We start from the raw sequence: 16,546 nt of genomic DNA on the forward strand, positions 1-16,546 counted from the left end.
GGAGTTTAACGACTCCATTCAGAGGGGGCTCCACCGACGTGGTTACGACTGTCGTGAAGACACCGAGCAGAGGAGAGCAGAGGATCGGCGGGTTTTGACGCTTTTACCCGATTATCAAAGGATTAGCAGCCGGGCAGCGCTTCACCGGGGCGGACAGGTGAGTAGAACATGTCGCTGTTGAGATGTTCATGCTCTGCCGCCAATGCCAGTGAGCGACGTGTAGCCGGCGGCCGCTGCAGCCTTCAGGGATTCACCGTAGATCTTTCTATCAGTCATGTAAAGTCTCAGTGTTGATGGTGTCTCGGCAAAAGAAGAACAAGTCCTGCAGAGCTCACAGCGAGTTTCAGATAATTTACTCTTTACTTCAGTGCGGTGAGGGATTACCCTGCAGGCTTCATCTGGGACCTGCACCCTCTGCTCCGAGCAAGTGTTCATTCAACGTTACAACGTTAAAGTTACTGAGTCCAGGAGCATTAGTGTGTACGTGCATAGAAGTTACAATTTAAATCTGCACGTTAAATAAATCGATGCCTGTTTTAATGCCACGGTTGTGGCAAGTTAAGAAAAATATGTAGAAGTCAATCAGTGTCTTAAAGTGTGTGGTAATAAGGAGAAGCGTGTGTGTGTGTGTGTGTGTGTGTGTGTGTGTGTGTGTGTGTGTGTGTGTGTGTGTGTGTGTGTGTGTGTGTGTGTGTGTGTGTGTGTGTGTGTGTGTGTGTGTGTGTGTGTGTGTGTGTGTGTGTGTGTGTGTGTGTTAACCACTACCTGCTCTACCTACAAGTAACTGTACTTTGTAATAATACTTTGCGAGAACATTTTGTCCTCTTTTTTTAAAAGAGCCAAATCGAGGGTAAGGTCTTGCTTTAAGGGGTTTATACTAGTTTTAGATTAGGGTGAGGCATTATTTTCTGAATGTCAGGGAGTTCATCAAGATGCCAAAGTGTCCTCACTGATAGAAGTGAAAGAATGTGTGGACCAGAGCCCAGTCCTAACTAGGCTAAATGGCGTTTATGAGCTCCTGGTTAAGGTTAGAGGTAAGATGTGGATTGTGGTTGGGATAAATTAAGGGTTAGTTATGAGCTGGTCATGGTTAAAGTTAGGGATATGGTTTTTATTAGGCTGTTCACAATGAATGGAGGTCAGTGCAAAGTCCTATAAGGAGCCCAGGAGAGAGTAGAGAACATCTGGTTTACATAAGACAGACCTGGGGGGGGGGGGGGGGGGGGTTGTAGACAGATGATGTCTTTGCACTGGACAGTGAATACAGTCAATCTCTTACTACCCACCCTCTCTGACTCCCAGGTTCAGGAGCTGCTTAACGTCTTTCCACCATGGCTGAGACTAAGGGGAAATTCGACTTTGCCATCGACCGGGGCGGCACCTTCACCGACGTGTTCGCCCGGTTGCCTGATGGTCGAGAGAGGGTCCTGAAGCTGCTGTCTCGAGACCCCCAGAACTACAAGGACGCTCCCACTGAGGGGATCCGCAGAGTCCTGGAGGAGGTAACATGACAAGATGGAGAGATGTGATGAAACATACTCTTCTCTTATAATAATGTTAAAAAGCAGTTTATGGTTATTAGGCTCGTGGGTTTCCTGAGGTCTAGTAGTCTAGTCTAGTATGATAATGTAGGAGAGGAGAAATAAACAGCAAATGCAATAATTTCTAGCGTTGCATTTACATCAAAACAGTCGCTATAGAACAGTATGTGATATATATTTGTTGACAGGAAACTGGCCGCGTCTTTCCTCGGGAGCAGCCTGTCGACACCTCTCTGATTGGCTGGATCAGAATGGGCACGACGGTGGCGACCAACGCTTTGCTAGAGCGAGAGGGCGAGCGGACGGCGCTCCTGGTCACAAAGGGCTTCAAGGACCTGCTGCACATCGGCACGCAGGCCAGGCCGAAGCTGTTTGATCTGGTTTGTCATTTTTCTTCGTGGATTTTATTCGAAAGATTAAAGCGAGTAGGGACACGATGATGTAAGATGTTTACGGAGATGTTCACAGATTCATTTCTTGATCCAGATAAGCATCATTATGTCTTTGGAGCTGCACTGTATGTGATGCCCTGGAGTTGCGTGGATACAGCGATACGCACAAACCCTGCAGCATGAGGATTAGTTATTACCTTGTGTACAGACCCTGGGGGCAGATCTTGGAATTTGTCCCCTCAAATGTTGATGAAGTGGTTACTTATCTATGAAGCTGATATTCTGCTAATAGAATACGTGGAATAATGTTCAGTGTCACTGGATCATTAACATACATGTAACTCTAGTATGCATTTTGTGATATGTTGCTTTCAATCTTATCTCTGTAACACTGGGACGTACTGTAAGGCCGAAGCTTGTCTTCTCGGTCCACCGCTTTTGAATTGCCCTAACCAGGGCGTTTGTTTTACCAGGAGGTTGCCATGCCTGAAGTGTTGTACGAGGAGATCATAGAGGTGGACGAGCGAGTCGTCCTGAGCCAAGATGGCTGCCAGCTTCCCAGGAAGGACGCCAAACGTATTGTGACAGGTGCATAAAACACGACTACAAGTTCTCCTTTATAAGTTCACATTTCGGTCATTGAATCCTAAACTTACACACTTTTTAATGAATTTATATTAAAGGAGACATATGATTATGTTTCAGTTTTTCTTTACTGTTGTATGATATATGTCTTAAAGAGACAAGATCTAAGACCACGTGTTTCAGACAGAGGCTGAAAAGAGGAGCTGCAGCAATCCACAGAACAAGAAAAGCTTGTTTTCTGAACATCTGAGCAAGTTTTCAAGTAACACCCCAAATATAAATTATGAACCTGAATATGAGCAGAATATGTCTCCTTTAAGTGCTAAATGTTTCATCATTACAAATTGCAGTTCACCACTTTAATGACTGAAGTATCTCTATTTTCTGGACTTTCTAGTTTACTAATGAAAAAAACCTATGCTACTGGTTCTCCTCAGGCAGCACTGGTGATTCTCTGGAGTTGTGGAAGGAGCTGGATCTCGAGTGTGTGGAGAAAGACCTGAGGGGAGTTCTTTCTCGTGGGATCACCTGTGTGGCCGTCCTCCTGCTACACTCGTACACGTCAGTAGCACGACCTGTTTCTCTTCTTGTATGGACAAGACTTGCTATATTTGCTATACTATATTTGCTTAAACTATGTTTATTCTTTACTTACCTCTAATTTGTCCAAAAAAACATGCTCACTTCTCTCTAAGGGCGTTTTCAAATCTGAAAGTCTTCATGTTACATTGTTCACTGTCTCCTTGTTTTCTATCAGTACACTGAACATGTTAATGTTTACAGGTTTCTACTGTATATGTAATCCACATGTTTTAGGAGGTGGGAGTTCACATTTTTCTTCCTATCCCTCCCTCTTTTTCTTCAAGTCTACTCCCACTTGTGGCTTAAAGACAACTGAAGAAGTATTTGAAGAGGTTTTACCTCAAGTTCCTTCGGTTCGGTTAAAATAGGAAGTTTCAATTTTTTTCAACATTTCCCCCCCCCCCCCCAATAAATACACATATTTACATTAAATTCAGGAGGTTTTAGTGACAAGACAAACAAAACAGTCCTGAAATTGTGTAACAGCTTTATGATAGACTTACATTTTCCTTCAGATGGTCGGATCATGAGAAAGCAGTGGGCGCCCTGGCTCGCTCTCTGGGCTTCACTCAAGTGTCTCTGTCCAGCGAGGTCATGCCCATGGTGCGGGCCGTGCCCCGGGGCTACACTGTGTGTGCCGACGCCTACCTCACACCCAAGATCCGCCAGTACTTAAAAGGCTTCACCTCTGGCTTCAAGGGCGGCCTGAAGGTGCGTCCCTTACATCAACATCTTTTTGTTTTGACTGTAAATTTCAGATGCCGTTTCGTCTGTACCGATATCTTACTTTTCTGACCTCAGGGCGTGGACGTGTTGTTCATGCAGTCAGATGGAGGTCTGACCCCCATGGAGCAGTTCTGTGGTTCGCGGGCCGTTCTGTCGGGCCCAGCAGGGGGGGTGGTGGGATACGCCATCACCTCTTACAACCAGATGGAGAAAAAGCCTGTGATTGGCTTTGACATGGGCGGTGAGTAGAGGGAATGCTAAATCTTTTAACTCAAGCAAACACTGAGCACACAAACAATGGAAGGAACTTCTTGCCGAAACACCAGTGGCCTTTATACACTTTTTTTATCATATCATATTCCTGATTACTCTGTTTTCTTACCCTGCAGGAACCTCTACAGATGTGAGTCGATACGCTGGTCAGTATGAACACGTGTTTGAGGCGACCACAGCTGGAGTCACCCTGCAAGCGCCGCAGCTGGACATCAACACCGTGGCTGCAGGAGGAGGGTCGCGACTCTTCTTCAGGTCCGTGTTTATCGTACATATTTGTATTTATTATGATTAGCAGGCATAATGAATCCCTCTCTCCTTCTGCCGTGTTTCTATCCTTTCCTCTACTTTCTCAGATCAGGGATGTTTGTCGTTGGACCGGAGTCTGCAGGTGCACATCCAGGACCAGCCTGCTACAGAAAAGGTAACTATACATATGCAGTTCACTTTTTCTCATACTCTATTATTACGAATTAAGCATCTCATACAAACCCAGAATAACATAGTTTTGGTGAAACAGGGCTGTAGTTGATTCTCTGTGGTGTTGTCCTAGGTGGCCCTCTGACCGTGACTGACGCCAACTTAGCCCTGGGGCGACTTCTCCCGTCCTTCTTCCCAAAGATCTTTGGGCCCGGTGAGAACGAGGCACTGTCATTGGAGGAGACCATGAAGCACTTCCGTCACCTCACCCAAGAGATCAACCTCTTCCTGTCTTCCAACCAGTCACAGGCACTGACATTTGCTGAACTATTCAGTAGAGCTGTAATTTCCTTCTCTATGAAATAATGCTAATAATGAGGCTAACGTGTGTTTCTGTTTAGAAGGTTAACACAAATGGAGCCAAGCACTCGCACAACCCTGTGTTGCCAAACAGCCAGTCGGGGATGAGCGTGGAGGAGGTTGCCATGGGATTCATTCGTGTCGCCAATGAGGCCATGTGCCGGCCAATCAGAGCTCTGACGCAGGTCATTAGGGTTGCTCAAGCTAGTTGAAATATCATGTTACATATGGTTAAAATAGCGAATTGTGTAAAAATTATAATATTTGTACTACTTCACAGGCTAAAGGTCATGATACATCTCAGCATGTGTTAGCATGTTTCGGGGGTGCAGGTGGACAACATGCGTGTGCTATTGCTCGAGCCCTGGGGATGAAGACCGTCTTTATACATAAGTAAGGTTAACAGAGAGCAGTGCATCATGCATGTGAAAAACCTGATTATTGTTTTCTGGTTTAGTAAATCCAGAGTAGCAGACAGCCGTGTGGCAATAACATGTACGTGTGCGTCTTGCAGGTACAGTGGCGTGCTCTCAGCCTACGGTCTGGCTCTAGCTGATGTGGTGGAGGAGGTGCAGGAGCCGTGCTCGCTGCAGTATGATCAGAGCTGCTTCCGCGAGCTCGACCGGCGGGTGGGGCAGCTCTCCAAACGCTGCCAAGACACTCTCTGTGCACGTGGCTTTGACAGGTCAGCCCCCAAGGAACACAGTGTTAACCACCTGTTAATCTTCACACTTTCACGCCAGACTCAAGCAGTGTGTTTCCTGTCCTCTCCAGCGGTCAGATCACCACGGAGGTTTTCCTCCACCTGCGTTATAAGGGCACCGACTGTGCGCTCATGGTTACCGCTGCCGGTTACCCCAGCGATGCCAAGTCCTGTCGAGCTGGAGACTTCCACAGTGCCTTCACCAAACGGTTAGTGCATGGTTCACTCCCCGGTTCCTTCATGTCTCCAATCACTGTGCTCAGTGATAAGTGAATAAATCATTGCCTCGTTCACTTTGGCTCCTTCATGCCTCAAGCCTTATGTTCACAGTGTGTAGGCAAACACAGCACTGAGTTAATGTGTCATTTTTCCATAGAAGATAAGATTAGTAAACTGTGGAGCTGACATTTATTGACACTACTCATGATTTACTGGCTCCACTTTAATCTGCATCTCTTACGTCACACACCTCCTTTTCCTCTCTAGTTATTTGAAGGAATTTGGATTCACCATCCCGGACAGAACCATCATGGTTGATGACGTCAGAGTGAGGGGCTGTGGACGATCTGGTATCAAGTCAGTATATAAACCAAAGAAAGGACCGGGAGATACCAAGCCTGTCACGGTGTGTGACCTCACTTCAAACCTGAATATTTTGTATATACAGACATATATGGATATACAATGAAACAAACTTCTACAAACATTTATTTCCCTTCACGAATATTTATTTTAAGTTTTAACAGATACAAATACATTTAGAAAAGCCCAAGTTATGATAAAATGGACATTTTCTGTCTGGAAACAGTTATGGTATTGTGGTTATAATTATTTTATTCCTGTTCTTCTGTTTAGATGACCAAGTGTTACTTTGAGGACGGTTACCTGGACACCAGCGTGTTTCTATGGGAGGAGCTGCCGTTTGGTCACAGCATCCAGGGACCTGCTATTATTATTGATAAGAACAGGCACGCATTTTCAAACTAAAATACTTGCATTACGTTTATTAGATTTTTGTCTGAACATCTGCATTTGTATAAACTTTCATTAACAGTTTTCCTCTGCTCTTTCCTCCATCAGCACCATCCTGGTGGAGCCGTGCTGTGAGGCCCATCTGACAGAAGGGGGCGATGTTTGCATTTCCGTGGGCTCTGACCCTCACTGCGCTGTGGGCACCGAGCTCAACACCGTGCAGCTCTCCATCTTCTCCCACCGCTTCATGAGCATAGCAGGTAGAACAAGAGAGATCAAGAGAGAATGAGGACAAAGGGAAAATCTGTCAAGCTTTGGTTAGGTTTCAGTGTTAACTTCTTACTGAGGTGTTCCATGTATCTTTGCTCTACAGAGCAAATGGGCCGAGTTCTCCAAAGAACCTCCATCTCTACCAACATCAAGGAGCGTCTGGACTTCTCCTGCGCTGTGTTCGGACCAGACGGCGGTCTTGTGTCCAACGCGCCTCACATACCCGTTCACCTGGGGGCCATGCAGGAGACGGTCCAGTTCCAGGTGAGGGATGTGTAGCTGTGTTGCTTCAGCAGCAGAACGGCACCCAGAAGCAAAGCAGCTACTCGACATAAAAGATCTAGGAAGTGTGGAATAGGAAAGTAATTTTTTTGCTTTTGCTCTCTGCAGATCAGATCGCTGGGAAACGAACTGAGAGAAGGGGATGTGATTCTGAGTAACCACCCGAGTGCTGGGGGCAGTCATCTTCCGGACCTCACAGTCATCACACCAGTCAGTCCTTGCTCTCCTCAGTATCCCTCCTTCCTTTCTCATCTCTTTCTCACCGTTTCATTTCTCCTTCTTCTCATCTCAGGTGTTTCGAAAAGGCGTGAGGGGCCCGGTTTTCTTCGTAGCCAGCAGGGGGCACCATGCCGACATTGGTGGCATCACTCCTGGCTCCATGCCCCCTCATTCCACCTCCCTTCAGCAGGAGGGCGCTGTCTTCATGTCTTTCAAACTCGTCACTGGTGGGGTGTTCCAGGAGGAGGGTAAGAGATGAAAGAGAGAAGTTGATGAGAAGAAGGAGTAGACGTGATACAGAGCTGTACCTTATCCATGAGATAAAGAATCTTCCATGAGACGGCACTAAATCAGTGACTGTATGCAGAGTAGAGCCAAGCAGTTAAACTAAATGATGAGATTGGATGTTTAGAGTCATCATTTGTAACATTCACATCACTTTCTCCACTCTCTTTTTTCCCAACCATGCTTTTCTCTTTGTCTGCTTTCTCTTCCCTGTTGCTTTTCTCCCTCCTGCTGCTTCCCCTTCCTTCTCCATATCAGCTGTAACCAAAGCTCTGATGGCTCCGGCCCAGTACCCAGACTGCTCTGGGACTCGTAATCTCCACGACAACCTGTCAGACCTGCGGGCTCAGGTGGCAGCCAATCAGAGGGGCAGCCAGCTGGTGGGGGAGTTGATTGACGGCTACGGACTGGCTGTGGTGCAGGCATACATGGGGTACATCCAAGTGAGTGTGTGAAACCGAATAAAAGTAAAAAACTAAAAATCTGAAAAGTATTGTGTTCTATCATTGGCTGTGTCGCACTGCTCCAGCATTTGTGTGTAACTGTTTCAGAGCAACGCAGAGCTTGCAGTGAGGGACATGCTGAGGGACTTTGCACGTCGCCGACGGCAACAGACTGGATCCCTGGAGGTGGAGTCGGAGGATTTCATGGATGACGGGACGCCAATCAGACTGCGGGTGCAGATTAATGAAAAAGAGGTGAGCAGCGGGAATCTCTTCCTCATTATCTTCGTCTCTTTATCTCTTTATCCTGCAAAGTGAAAACCCAGGATATAAACTTTGTAAACCTCCATCGTTGCAGGGCAGCGCGGTGTTTGACTTCTCAGGGACTGGGACAGAGGTGTGGGGGAACTGCAACGCTCCTCGGGCCATCACCCTCTCTGCCCTCATCTACTGCTTGCGCTGTATGGTGGGACAGGACATCCCCCTCAATCAGGTTCACATGTCTCATTCCATAATTCTTGGGGAGTTGAAGTATATGTTGAGGCATCGTTTTGTGCAGAGAAGGGTTCCAATGGGCAGCTTTCAATTTGTTAGGCTCTCTAGACACAAAGTTTCCCATGGTCTCTTAAATGTTCCAGAATCAGCCAGTATTTTACATAAGCTGTAATAATGGATTCTGAAAGTCCAACACACCCTCCAAGTAAGGAGCAGTGACAAGATTAATGAATATCGCCAAACAGTTATAAAATATGTGGTGAAAGTCGCTGTAAAATCTCATGCTTTAATAGTTGATTATAAGGTTAGTCTTATCTTCTAATTTCGTCCTGGTCATTGGTCCAACATTTTGGCAGACAAGCTTAGTCAGGCTGCTTTGAGACAGTCATGTTCAAAATAACAACCAGATACTTTCAAAACATGCAGAGGAAAATCAATTCTTCTTAAAAGAGGTTCAAAGCTTCTGTTCAATAATCAATTTTTCTTAAAAAACATTACATGAGTGATTTGGCTTTTGATTTTACATTAAGTAATTCATCACACGTTTGAAAATGAAACTCAAATGCGGCCAAATAAATAATAATAATATTCAATTCAATCTAAACACTGTTGTTATATTAATTTATTAATTGTTGAATTTGTCATGTCCAGGGTTGTCTTGCACCGATCAAAGTCATCATCCCCCCTGGCTCGATCCTCCAGCCTTCCGAGAATGCAGCTGTGGTCGGTGGAAATGTTCTCACATCCCAGAGAGTAGTTGACGTCATCTTCAGAGCGTTTGAAGTGTGCGCTGCATCACAGGTAAGAACGGCTTCATTTGTCTTTATGAAAATGTTTTTACTTTTAGTAAATTCAATGTTAATGCTATTTTGCAACCTGACATGTTTCTATTTGTCTTTCCTCTTTCCATCAGGGCTGCATGAACAACATTTCCTTTGGCAGCGAGAACGTCGGCTACTATGAGACAGTTGCTGGGGGAGCAGGGGCGGGGCCGGGCTGGAGTGGGCGGAGCGGTGTTCACACTCACATGACTAACACACGCATCACTGACCCTGAAATTCTGGAGAAGAGGTCGGACTTCAGTTCAAGATTAACTTAAAGAAACTTAATGAGTTACTGAATTTAACATAACGTGTTATCATTGATCTGTACGTTGGTTCCCGTCTGGCTGGTGTTCAGGTACCCGGTGATCTTAGAGCAGTTCTCTCTGCGGCCCGGCTCAGGAGGTCCAGGGAAGTACGCCGGTGGAGACGGAGTGGTCCGCAAACTTCTGTTCAGGAACAAAGTGGTTCTCTCGGTGCTGACGGAGAGGAGATCCACCTGCCCCTACGGCCTCCAGGGTAAACTCTCAGCTTTCAGACGCCCTCATAAATGACTTTGTTATTGGTTAGGTTTTAGCACGGTTTTCGTTTTTACCAAGTAGTGAGTGGTGTCTGTGTTTCTTTCACGAGGTAAATTAAGGCTCCATTCTCACCAATACCAGACAATACATATCCCATGACCATTCATGCAGTTGGTTGCTTACCAGAAAATTCTATGTACAAGAACCAGCAATGTTGAAAAGTAGGAGCAGAGTTTGTTTGTTTTTTCATGGACCGATGAGGTGGAACTGTTATCTGCCAGTAAGTGTTAGAAACGGTTTGCATCCACCGCTGGTAGTCGAGTTGCGACTGATAAGAGCCAATCAGAAAGCGAATGTGGTTGACTTCATCATCCTCATCATCGCAACCCCAAAGTTTTCAAACTTTCAGTTTTAGGGGCTGAAAACTAAATGTAGCAAAAGTGATGCATCTTAAAACAAACGTATAGGTGTGAATGATGCCTTAGTCCTGTGTGTCCTTGTCAGGGGGGGAGGACGGTGCAGGCGGGCTGAACCTGCTCCACAGGGCAGACGGAAGAATCCTCAACCTGGGGGCCAAAACCAGCATCAGCCTCCAGCCTGGGGTAAGACTGCACAATGTGTGTGGGGGGAAAATAAACACTCTGGGAATAACAGTAAAATCAACACATTTTGTTAAGGCAAGAAAACCTTTCTGAAGTTCATTACGCTGCAAGAAATTGTTCAACCAAGATGTGTAAAAGTACCAATTTAAAATGTTGTCCCAAAAACTTTTCTGATCTATAGCTTTATATTTTAGATGTGGTGAAACCCACCGAATTCATATCTTTCTACTTAATTTTGATGAGGTACAGCGGTTCTGATTGGTTATTATTTATAATTCATCTGTTCCACCAAGCATATACAGCCAAGAATTTTATGAAATGGTATGAACCCACCAAGTGCAGGCAGAGAAAGTATTGAAAGATGATGTATTGGGTATTCACTTAAAGTGTGTGTCTCCTTCAACAGGACATGTTCTGCCTCTACACTCCAGGAGGAGGAGGATACGGAAGAGAGGAGGAAACAGACCCGAAACCAAGGACCAAGCGCAGGCGCTTGAATGAGACCTTCCTGGAGAGGGGCAGCGTATTCGAATACCGAATGGCACAAGAGGGGGTGTGAGGGGGGGGGAAGGAAAACAGGAGAGAGTGAACAGACAAAGCACAGGAGGGGGCAGATCAGGAAAGCACAGGAGGGAGGCTGTTTGATAAAGATGGAAAAACTCTTTAAAATGAGGGAGGAAAACAGTGGCAGCAATAGTCTCATAATAACTCTGATAAATAGACGACAATGCAGGAGAGCAACATTTTATCGTTCAACACATCAAGAGCAAACGTTTTACAGTAACACTCTTTTACAGTATCTGTATCTATGCAACTTATCCTGTAAGGATTGGAAAGCCGGTGGTGGTGCACTCTGGAGAGGTCGTCACAACCATTCATGCTCACATTCAAACCAACAGACAATTTGGTCTCGGATTAAGCTGCTCGTGTTTGAATTCGATGTGGTGATGGTGCTAACCGCTGCACCAGTATTGCCACATGTAGAATACAACAATATCATATTTCTGTGCTGCTACTAACAGCAACACTTAGTGTTCAGCCATTCCATTTTAATACATATTAAATGGTAAATGTTTTGTAACCAAGAACCCATAGTCGCCACTGTGAGTAGGACCTCAAGAGGATCAAGCCAACCTGGTTTAACTGGAACAGCAACTTATCAAACGGCACAACTTGATGATGTGGTCACTGATGAATAAATCCAGTTTCTACCCATGAAATGTTTGTCTTTTTTTCCTCGAGATATTAGTATTGTCACATTTCTCGTATAGGACAGGGAGTTCTGTTTAATAAACTTTACACGTATAAAGATATATACAAGGCAATTATTTCTTAACTCAATTTACAATGTTCATATTCACATCAGTTTATATTGTATTTATTATGTAAAAACACTTGGGAGGACAAGTCACTCGGATCGAAATTAAAGGGAACAATCCTTAAATTCAAATTGAGCAAGAACATCAATTTGGCTCAAATGTTTCCTCAAGCAATTTTAGGAGGAATCAGAGAGGTTTTTGAAATCCTTAAGATACCGGCCTGCGATGTATCCACTACATTTAGGTTATTGGAAACTTCATACAGCTTCGGGCAAAACCTGCAAAGGCCGAGAATGAGACAGAGTGGTCGTCATGTAAATTCATCAGGGTGTGTTGAGATACAATCCAGAACGGTGGTGCCGGTGTATTTTGGGTGGGGGGTTGGGACGTAAGAAAAGGGTGTGCCTCCCTCATCTGTGGGTGAGGAGCAGAGGACGATGAGGGAGTGAAGTGCAGGCATGCGTAAGGAGGCCGCTGATAAAGAGGGATAGTGGTCTCAGCAGAGGGAAGCAGCAGGAGGCTGACGGCTGCTGGACTGTTGATGTAAATCAGCTGTGTGTGTTTGTGTGTGTTGGGATCTCAAGATACCATGGCCTGTGGATCAAAGATAGGTTTCCTTGTTTATGGATCACAATTCAAGTGGTAAAACAATCTATCATACTTGTGAGTGACGGCCTGCTGTCTTTCCACTTTATCCACTACAGATCATCAGCTTGAGGATCTGTGTTGTTGTATTTAATAGAGAGTGGGAACCAGTAAAATCCGGCTCCAAAGACTCTGGGTCCATTACATAAACCAGCCAAGACTAAATCATCTTGGAAAATATGTAGGAACAGCCCAAGTTGTTAATGATTTTGCAGTTTCACTTTTCTTATTGCAAAACATCACTGAGCAGCACAGTTAAAATAAACAGCATTTTATTATATACACTGTTGAACTCCAATACATTCTTTTGACTCTCAAATCTCTGGGCTGACCTTTACATTTATAAGCGATTTCAGAAGATGATCATGACAATAAAATAGTGCAAATAACCAGCATTGCAAAATCCACAGGAATCACAATCCCGGTCAGAAGATGGTTTCCAGTGTCATGGGAAGACGGCAGCAGCTTTTACAGATCGACAAGAATCTGCAATGACCGTTATCCTATGTTAAACTTTATGTTAAGTATCTTAAGGCCATTATAGAGCTAAATTGTAGCACCACTGTCAATGAGGTTAAGATATTAGCTGCATAGGGTCAATTTAAGACAAGGAAAACAATATTAACAACGTGTCCTGTACATTTGGGCATCGGAGCAAAGAGTGTAGTAGAAAAAAACATGACAATATTGAGCTTTTACCGATATTCTGTAGAAAATACTAACAAGATAAACTGAGAAATGCAGAGCTTGTTGCACCATCTGCATATCGTCAGTATTTCACATGATTGTAAAACCCAACATAAAACCCAACAATATATTCAGCGGTCACAATAGGTAAGACAACATTCAAAAGCAATCCCTGTAAGGAAAGTCACGTCCATAAAAAAATACACAGTGCAAATAACATCGGCAGTGCAAAGAGCCGAGACCTGAGGTAGATAGTTGTTTTGTTGTATAGTATTTGAGGTAGTTAAAAAAAATATTGAGCTTGAAAAAATTGAAATAAAACACTGACTTTTCAACTTGACAAAAACATGAATAAAACAATAGCTCTGTCTGCAGTTTAGCGCCCTTTTCTGGATTTGTCACAAAAGTTGTACATAACGATTGAGACTCAGTTGCAGCACTTATGGTCACGTCACAGTGAGTTAGTGTCCGTGCATGTCTGCGTGATCGGCCTTCGAGTCGGTCAGTACTGTGGGTATCTGTTTAAGGGAGGCCCATTCTGCAGGGTGTACTGACTCGGTGGCTGATGATGTGAGTGAGAGTTCGGATTGGCCGGCACCAGGACGTCAAACACGCTCTTATTTGGAGGCACAGACTGCAACATATTGTCCAGGTCCATGATGAGGGGAGGGGCTTGGACTCGCCCACTGGGCAGGATGGGCCAATATGCATGACTTAAGAAGTGACCGGGTGCTACAGTGGAGCTACCGTAACTATAAATGGGCAGTCCGCCATGCAGCGGCATTAGGGGGCCGCCGTTGAACCGCATGCTGGGTGGAGCAACAGCATTGGGAGGAGCGTATTTGGCGTAGGATGTAGGGAGCTCCCATGGTGGTGCAACAGCCTCCCGTCTGGCTGATTTGTGCATTGGTGGCCTAAAGTCCTCATACCCATCCGACCCTGCTTCTCCATCTGGGGGTACACGCTTCCCGGACAAGGAGAGTCCTCTCCATTCCTCATCAGAGGATGAAGAAGACGTAGAAGCTGGGCTGGCCGAGCTGGCAGAGGCACTACGGGCAGAGGATGCATAGCGGGGTCGTGGAGGAGGAGAAGGCAGAGGGCGCTCCACTTCCCCCCAGCAGTCCCTGCTAGGCACCTCCACATCCCCAGAGGCACTATTCGGCCTGAGGCTGTGAAGCAAGGAGTCGATGGCGAAGGACGAGTCCAGCTTTGGTCGGAACAAGTCCTCCTGTGATGGGGAGGGGTTCCTGGAGCGCATGGGGAAGTTGGAGGTCACAGGGTCAGGGGTCGGCTCAGATTCTGGCTTGTGTCCCTGTAGGATGTAGGGAGCCAGATCCTGGGCAAAGATGGTCTCATCTTGGCGCGACACGGCCGTGTTCTGCCTCTTGAGGAGCTCCAGAGGGACACGGCTCAGCTCCACTGCCCAGAAATTGCCTTTTCCCTGGGGTTTGCTTGGGTCTTTCAGCACCTAGATGTGGAGGGAGTATAGACAGTGAGAGGAATGTTTGACCGGGCAGCCTGGTCAGGCAGTAATGTCCACCATTACAATACAATATCTCATCTGTCATCTAGCAGCATTCCCTTCAAAACCACTAATTAAACACAACTTTTGGGTTTTGTCCATAAATGATTTCACAGTTTCATCGTACAAACCTTAACAAAGCAGTCATAAGAGGAGAGGTTGTGTCGCACTGAGTCCCGCCAGCCTTTGTAGTTTCCTTTAAAAAATGGGAAGAGGGTGCTGATCTCCTTCAGGATCTAAAAAAAATAAAAAAAATACATCAGTATGGCCGCCTGGTTGCACAAAAGCACAGAAGACGGAGAATTTATATTTCACTAGCAGTTGCTTTATATGAGGATAAATCTGGTACAGACATGATTTTGCCGTGGCTTGTATCTTATCACTTTCCTGTTACAGATCAGGGTCTGTTTTCACTGCTGTCCAGCCTTATCAAAGCAAACAAAGAATGGCAGGAATGGTGGTCACTCAAGTGTCACCAAGAGGTGGCTGTTTTCTGTCACTTTATGTGACAGTGCATGGACATTTTACACTTAAGTAATTGCAAACAAAAAAATGTAACACTTGTCTGAAAAACACCCACTTAATTAGAGTGTAAAATATTTGTCCTTCAATCTGAATCCACACAAGTCACTTACACTGTTCAGATTTAATATTAGACACAGGACACAAAAAGGTGCCGAAAACTGTTACAGTTTTGTTTTTTCTTTAAGCTTCCTTGGGTTTCTTGATTGGCACTATATGAATTCAAGTTATTATAAATAATAGCAGTATGAACTCTTCATATCCTATATTGTAAATAATCAGTTATTCATTAAGAGAAGAAATTTCGGACATTTCTATATCAGATACGATGGAGAATATAATTGTCTTTTTTTCTCTTAAATTTTATTTAATTGAAATGAGAGTTCTGTCACCATTGGTCAGTTTTTTACACGTTTTGTCCTTTTTACTATAAATGTGTCCTTTCACTGTCAATACAATTACAACAAAGTTTATTTCCCCTGAAGGCAAACACCAGGTCATTGTAAACGAGTGTTTTTCCTCAACACTAAACACACACCATGTACCACGTCCCTACCCAATTTAACACTCCCACAGCACCAGTGTATTTTCATTCTTACCTCGGATAATGTCAGTTTCTTCTCCGGGGACCTTTGGATGACCATAGCGATCATAGCCAGATATGAGTACGGTGGTTTTGGGTACCGCTGATAATTCTTTTTCTTCCCATCGCTGTTCCTACTTTTCTTCCTTTCGTTGCTCCAAGAGTCTCGGTTAATAGTTTCCTGTTTGAGTTGAGCATCTTGCGCATTCGCGTATGACGCACCCGGTGGCACGGGTTTATCCATGAACGCCGTGGCACCGGTGAGATGTTCCGTGCGCGCAGAGAGCTTCTCCAAGCGCGGCGGCTGCTGGGGAACCATCTGAGCCGGGTGGAGAGTCCAATGTTGGGCCGGAGAGTTCCACGTTACGCCGCTGGTGATCGGAAAACTCTGCTGCGCATTTCTGGGGAAGTCAAGTTGATGGTCGTGGTGCTCTCCGATGTGGTGGGACAGAGCGGGTGGTGCCAAGGGGCTCGGCTCTGGCCAGTGCTTTGTCATGCTGATGATCAGCCCGGGGGGAAGATCGGCCTGTAGAGTTCGGACAGGGGCGCCGAGAGGGGGGAGGGAGGTCACAAGAGTCGGTCCTTAACTTCTGGCAGACTGCTGGCTCCAAGCTGACTCTATTTGAAGAGCAAACAATTAACAGTTTCATGTAAATCCCGCTGCGTAATCGAGGGGGGGATGACGCGCTATCTGAGAGCAGAATGACCGATCACCTCCGGGGTCGGCAGGGGGGGGGGGGGGGGGGGGGGTTGTGTGTAGAAAGGGGCAGAGAGTG

At 45.5% G+C, this 16,546-nt stretch overlaps 2 protein-coding genes across 2 annotated transcripts; one reads left to right on the plus strand and one right to left on the minus strand.

The window, feature by feature from the left end:
* Window positions 1-24: 24 nt before the first annotated feature.
* On the plus strand, window positions 25-11,051 carry oplah (5-oxoprolinase, ATP-hydrolysing). Its single transcript, XM_053412623.1, has 28 exons — window positions 25-157; window positions 1,303-1,502; window positions 1,730-1,921; window positions 2,407-2,521; window positions 2,956-3,079; window positions 3,616-3,811; window positions 3,902-4,067; window positions 4,216-4,354; window positions 4,456-4,523; window positions 4,653-4,828; window positions 4,921-5,064; window positions 5,160-5,272; window positions 5,394-5,564; window positions 5,654-5,791; window positions 6,069-6,207; window positions 6,438-6,550; window positions 6,663-6,814; window positions 6,928-7,088; window positions 7,215-7,316; window positions 7,399-7,573; window positions 7,869-8,053; window positions 8,162-8,308; window positions 8,412-8,546; window positions 9,200-9,349; window positions 9,462-9,619; window positions 9,728-9,888; window positions 10,395-10,492; window positions 10,899-11,051. Exons 2-28 carry the CDS (start codon window positions 1,332-1,334, stop codon window positions 11,049-11,051), a joined length of 3,942 nt encoding a protein of 1,313 aa, XP_053268598.1. The 5' UTR covers window positions 25-157; window positions 1,303-1,331.
* Window positions 11,052-13,645: 2,594 nt separating this feature from the next.
* foxh1 (forkhead box H1) lies at window positions 13,646-16,266 on the minus strand. Its single transcript, XM_053412887.1, has 3 exons — window positions 15,787-16,266; window positions 14,797-14,901; window positions 13,646-14,611 (listed from the first exon to the last, which is right to left on the minus strand). The coding sequence occupies exons 1-3, from the start codon at window positions 16,264-16,266 to the stop codon at window positions 13,646-13,648; spliced, it is 1,551 nt and encodes a 516-aa protein (XP_053268862.1).
* Window positions 16,267-16,546: the final 280 nt, after the last annotated feature.

The sequence above is a fragment of the Pleuronectes platessa genome, chromosome 20 (genome assembly GCF_947347685.1).
Source record: "Pleuronectes platessa chromosome 20, fPlePla1.1, whole genome shotgun sequence".
NCBI classification, from domain to species: domain Eukaryota; kingdom Metazoa; phylum Chordata; class Actinopteri; order Pleuronectiformes; family Pleuronectidae; genus Pleuronectes; species Pleuronectes platessa.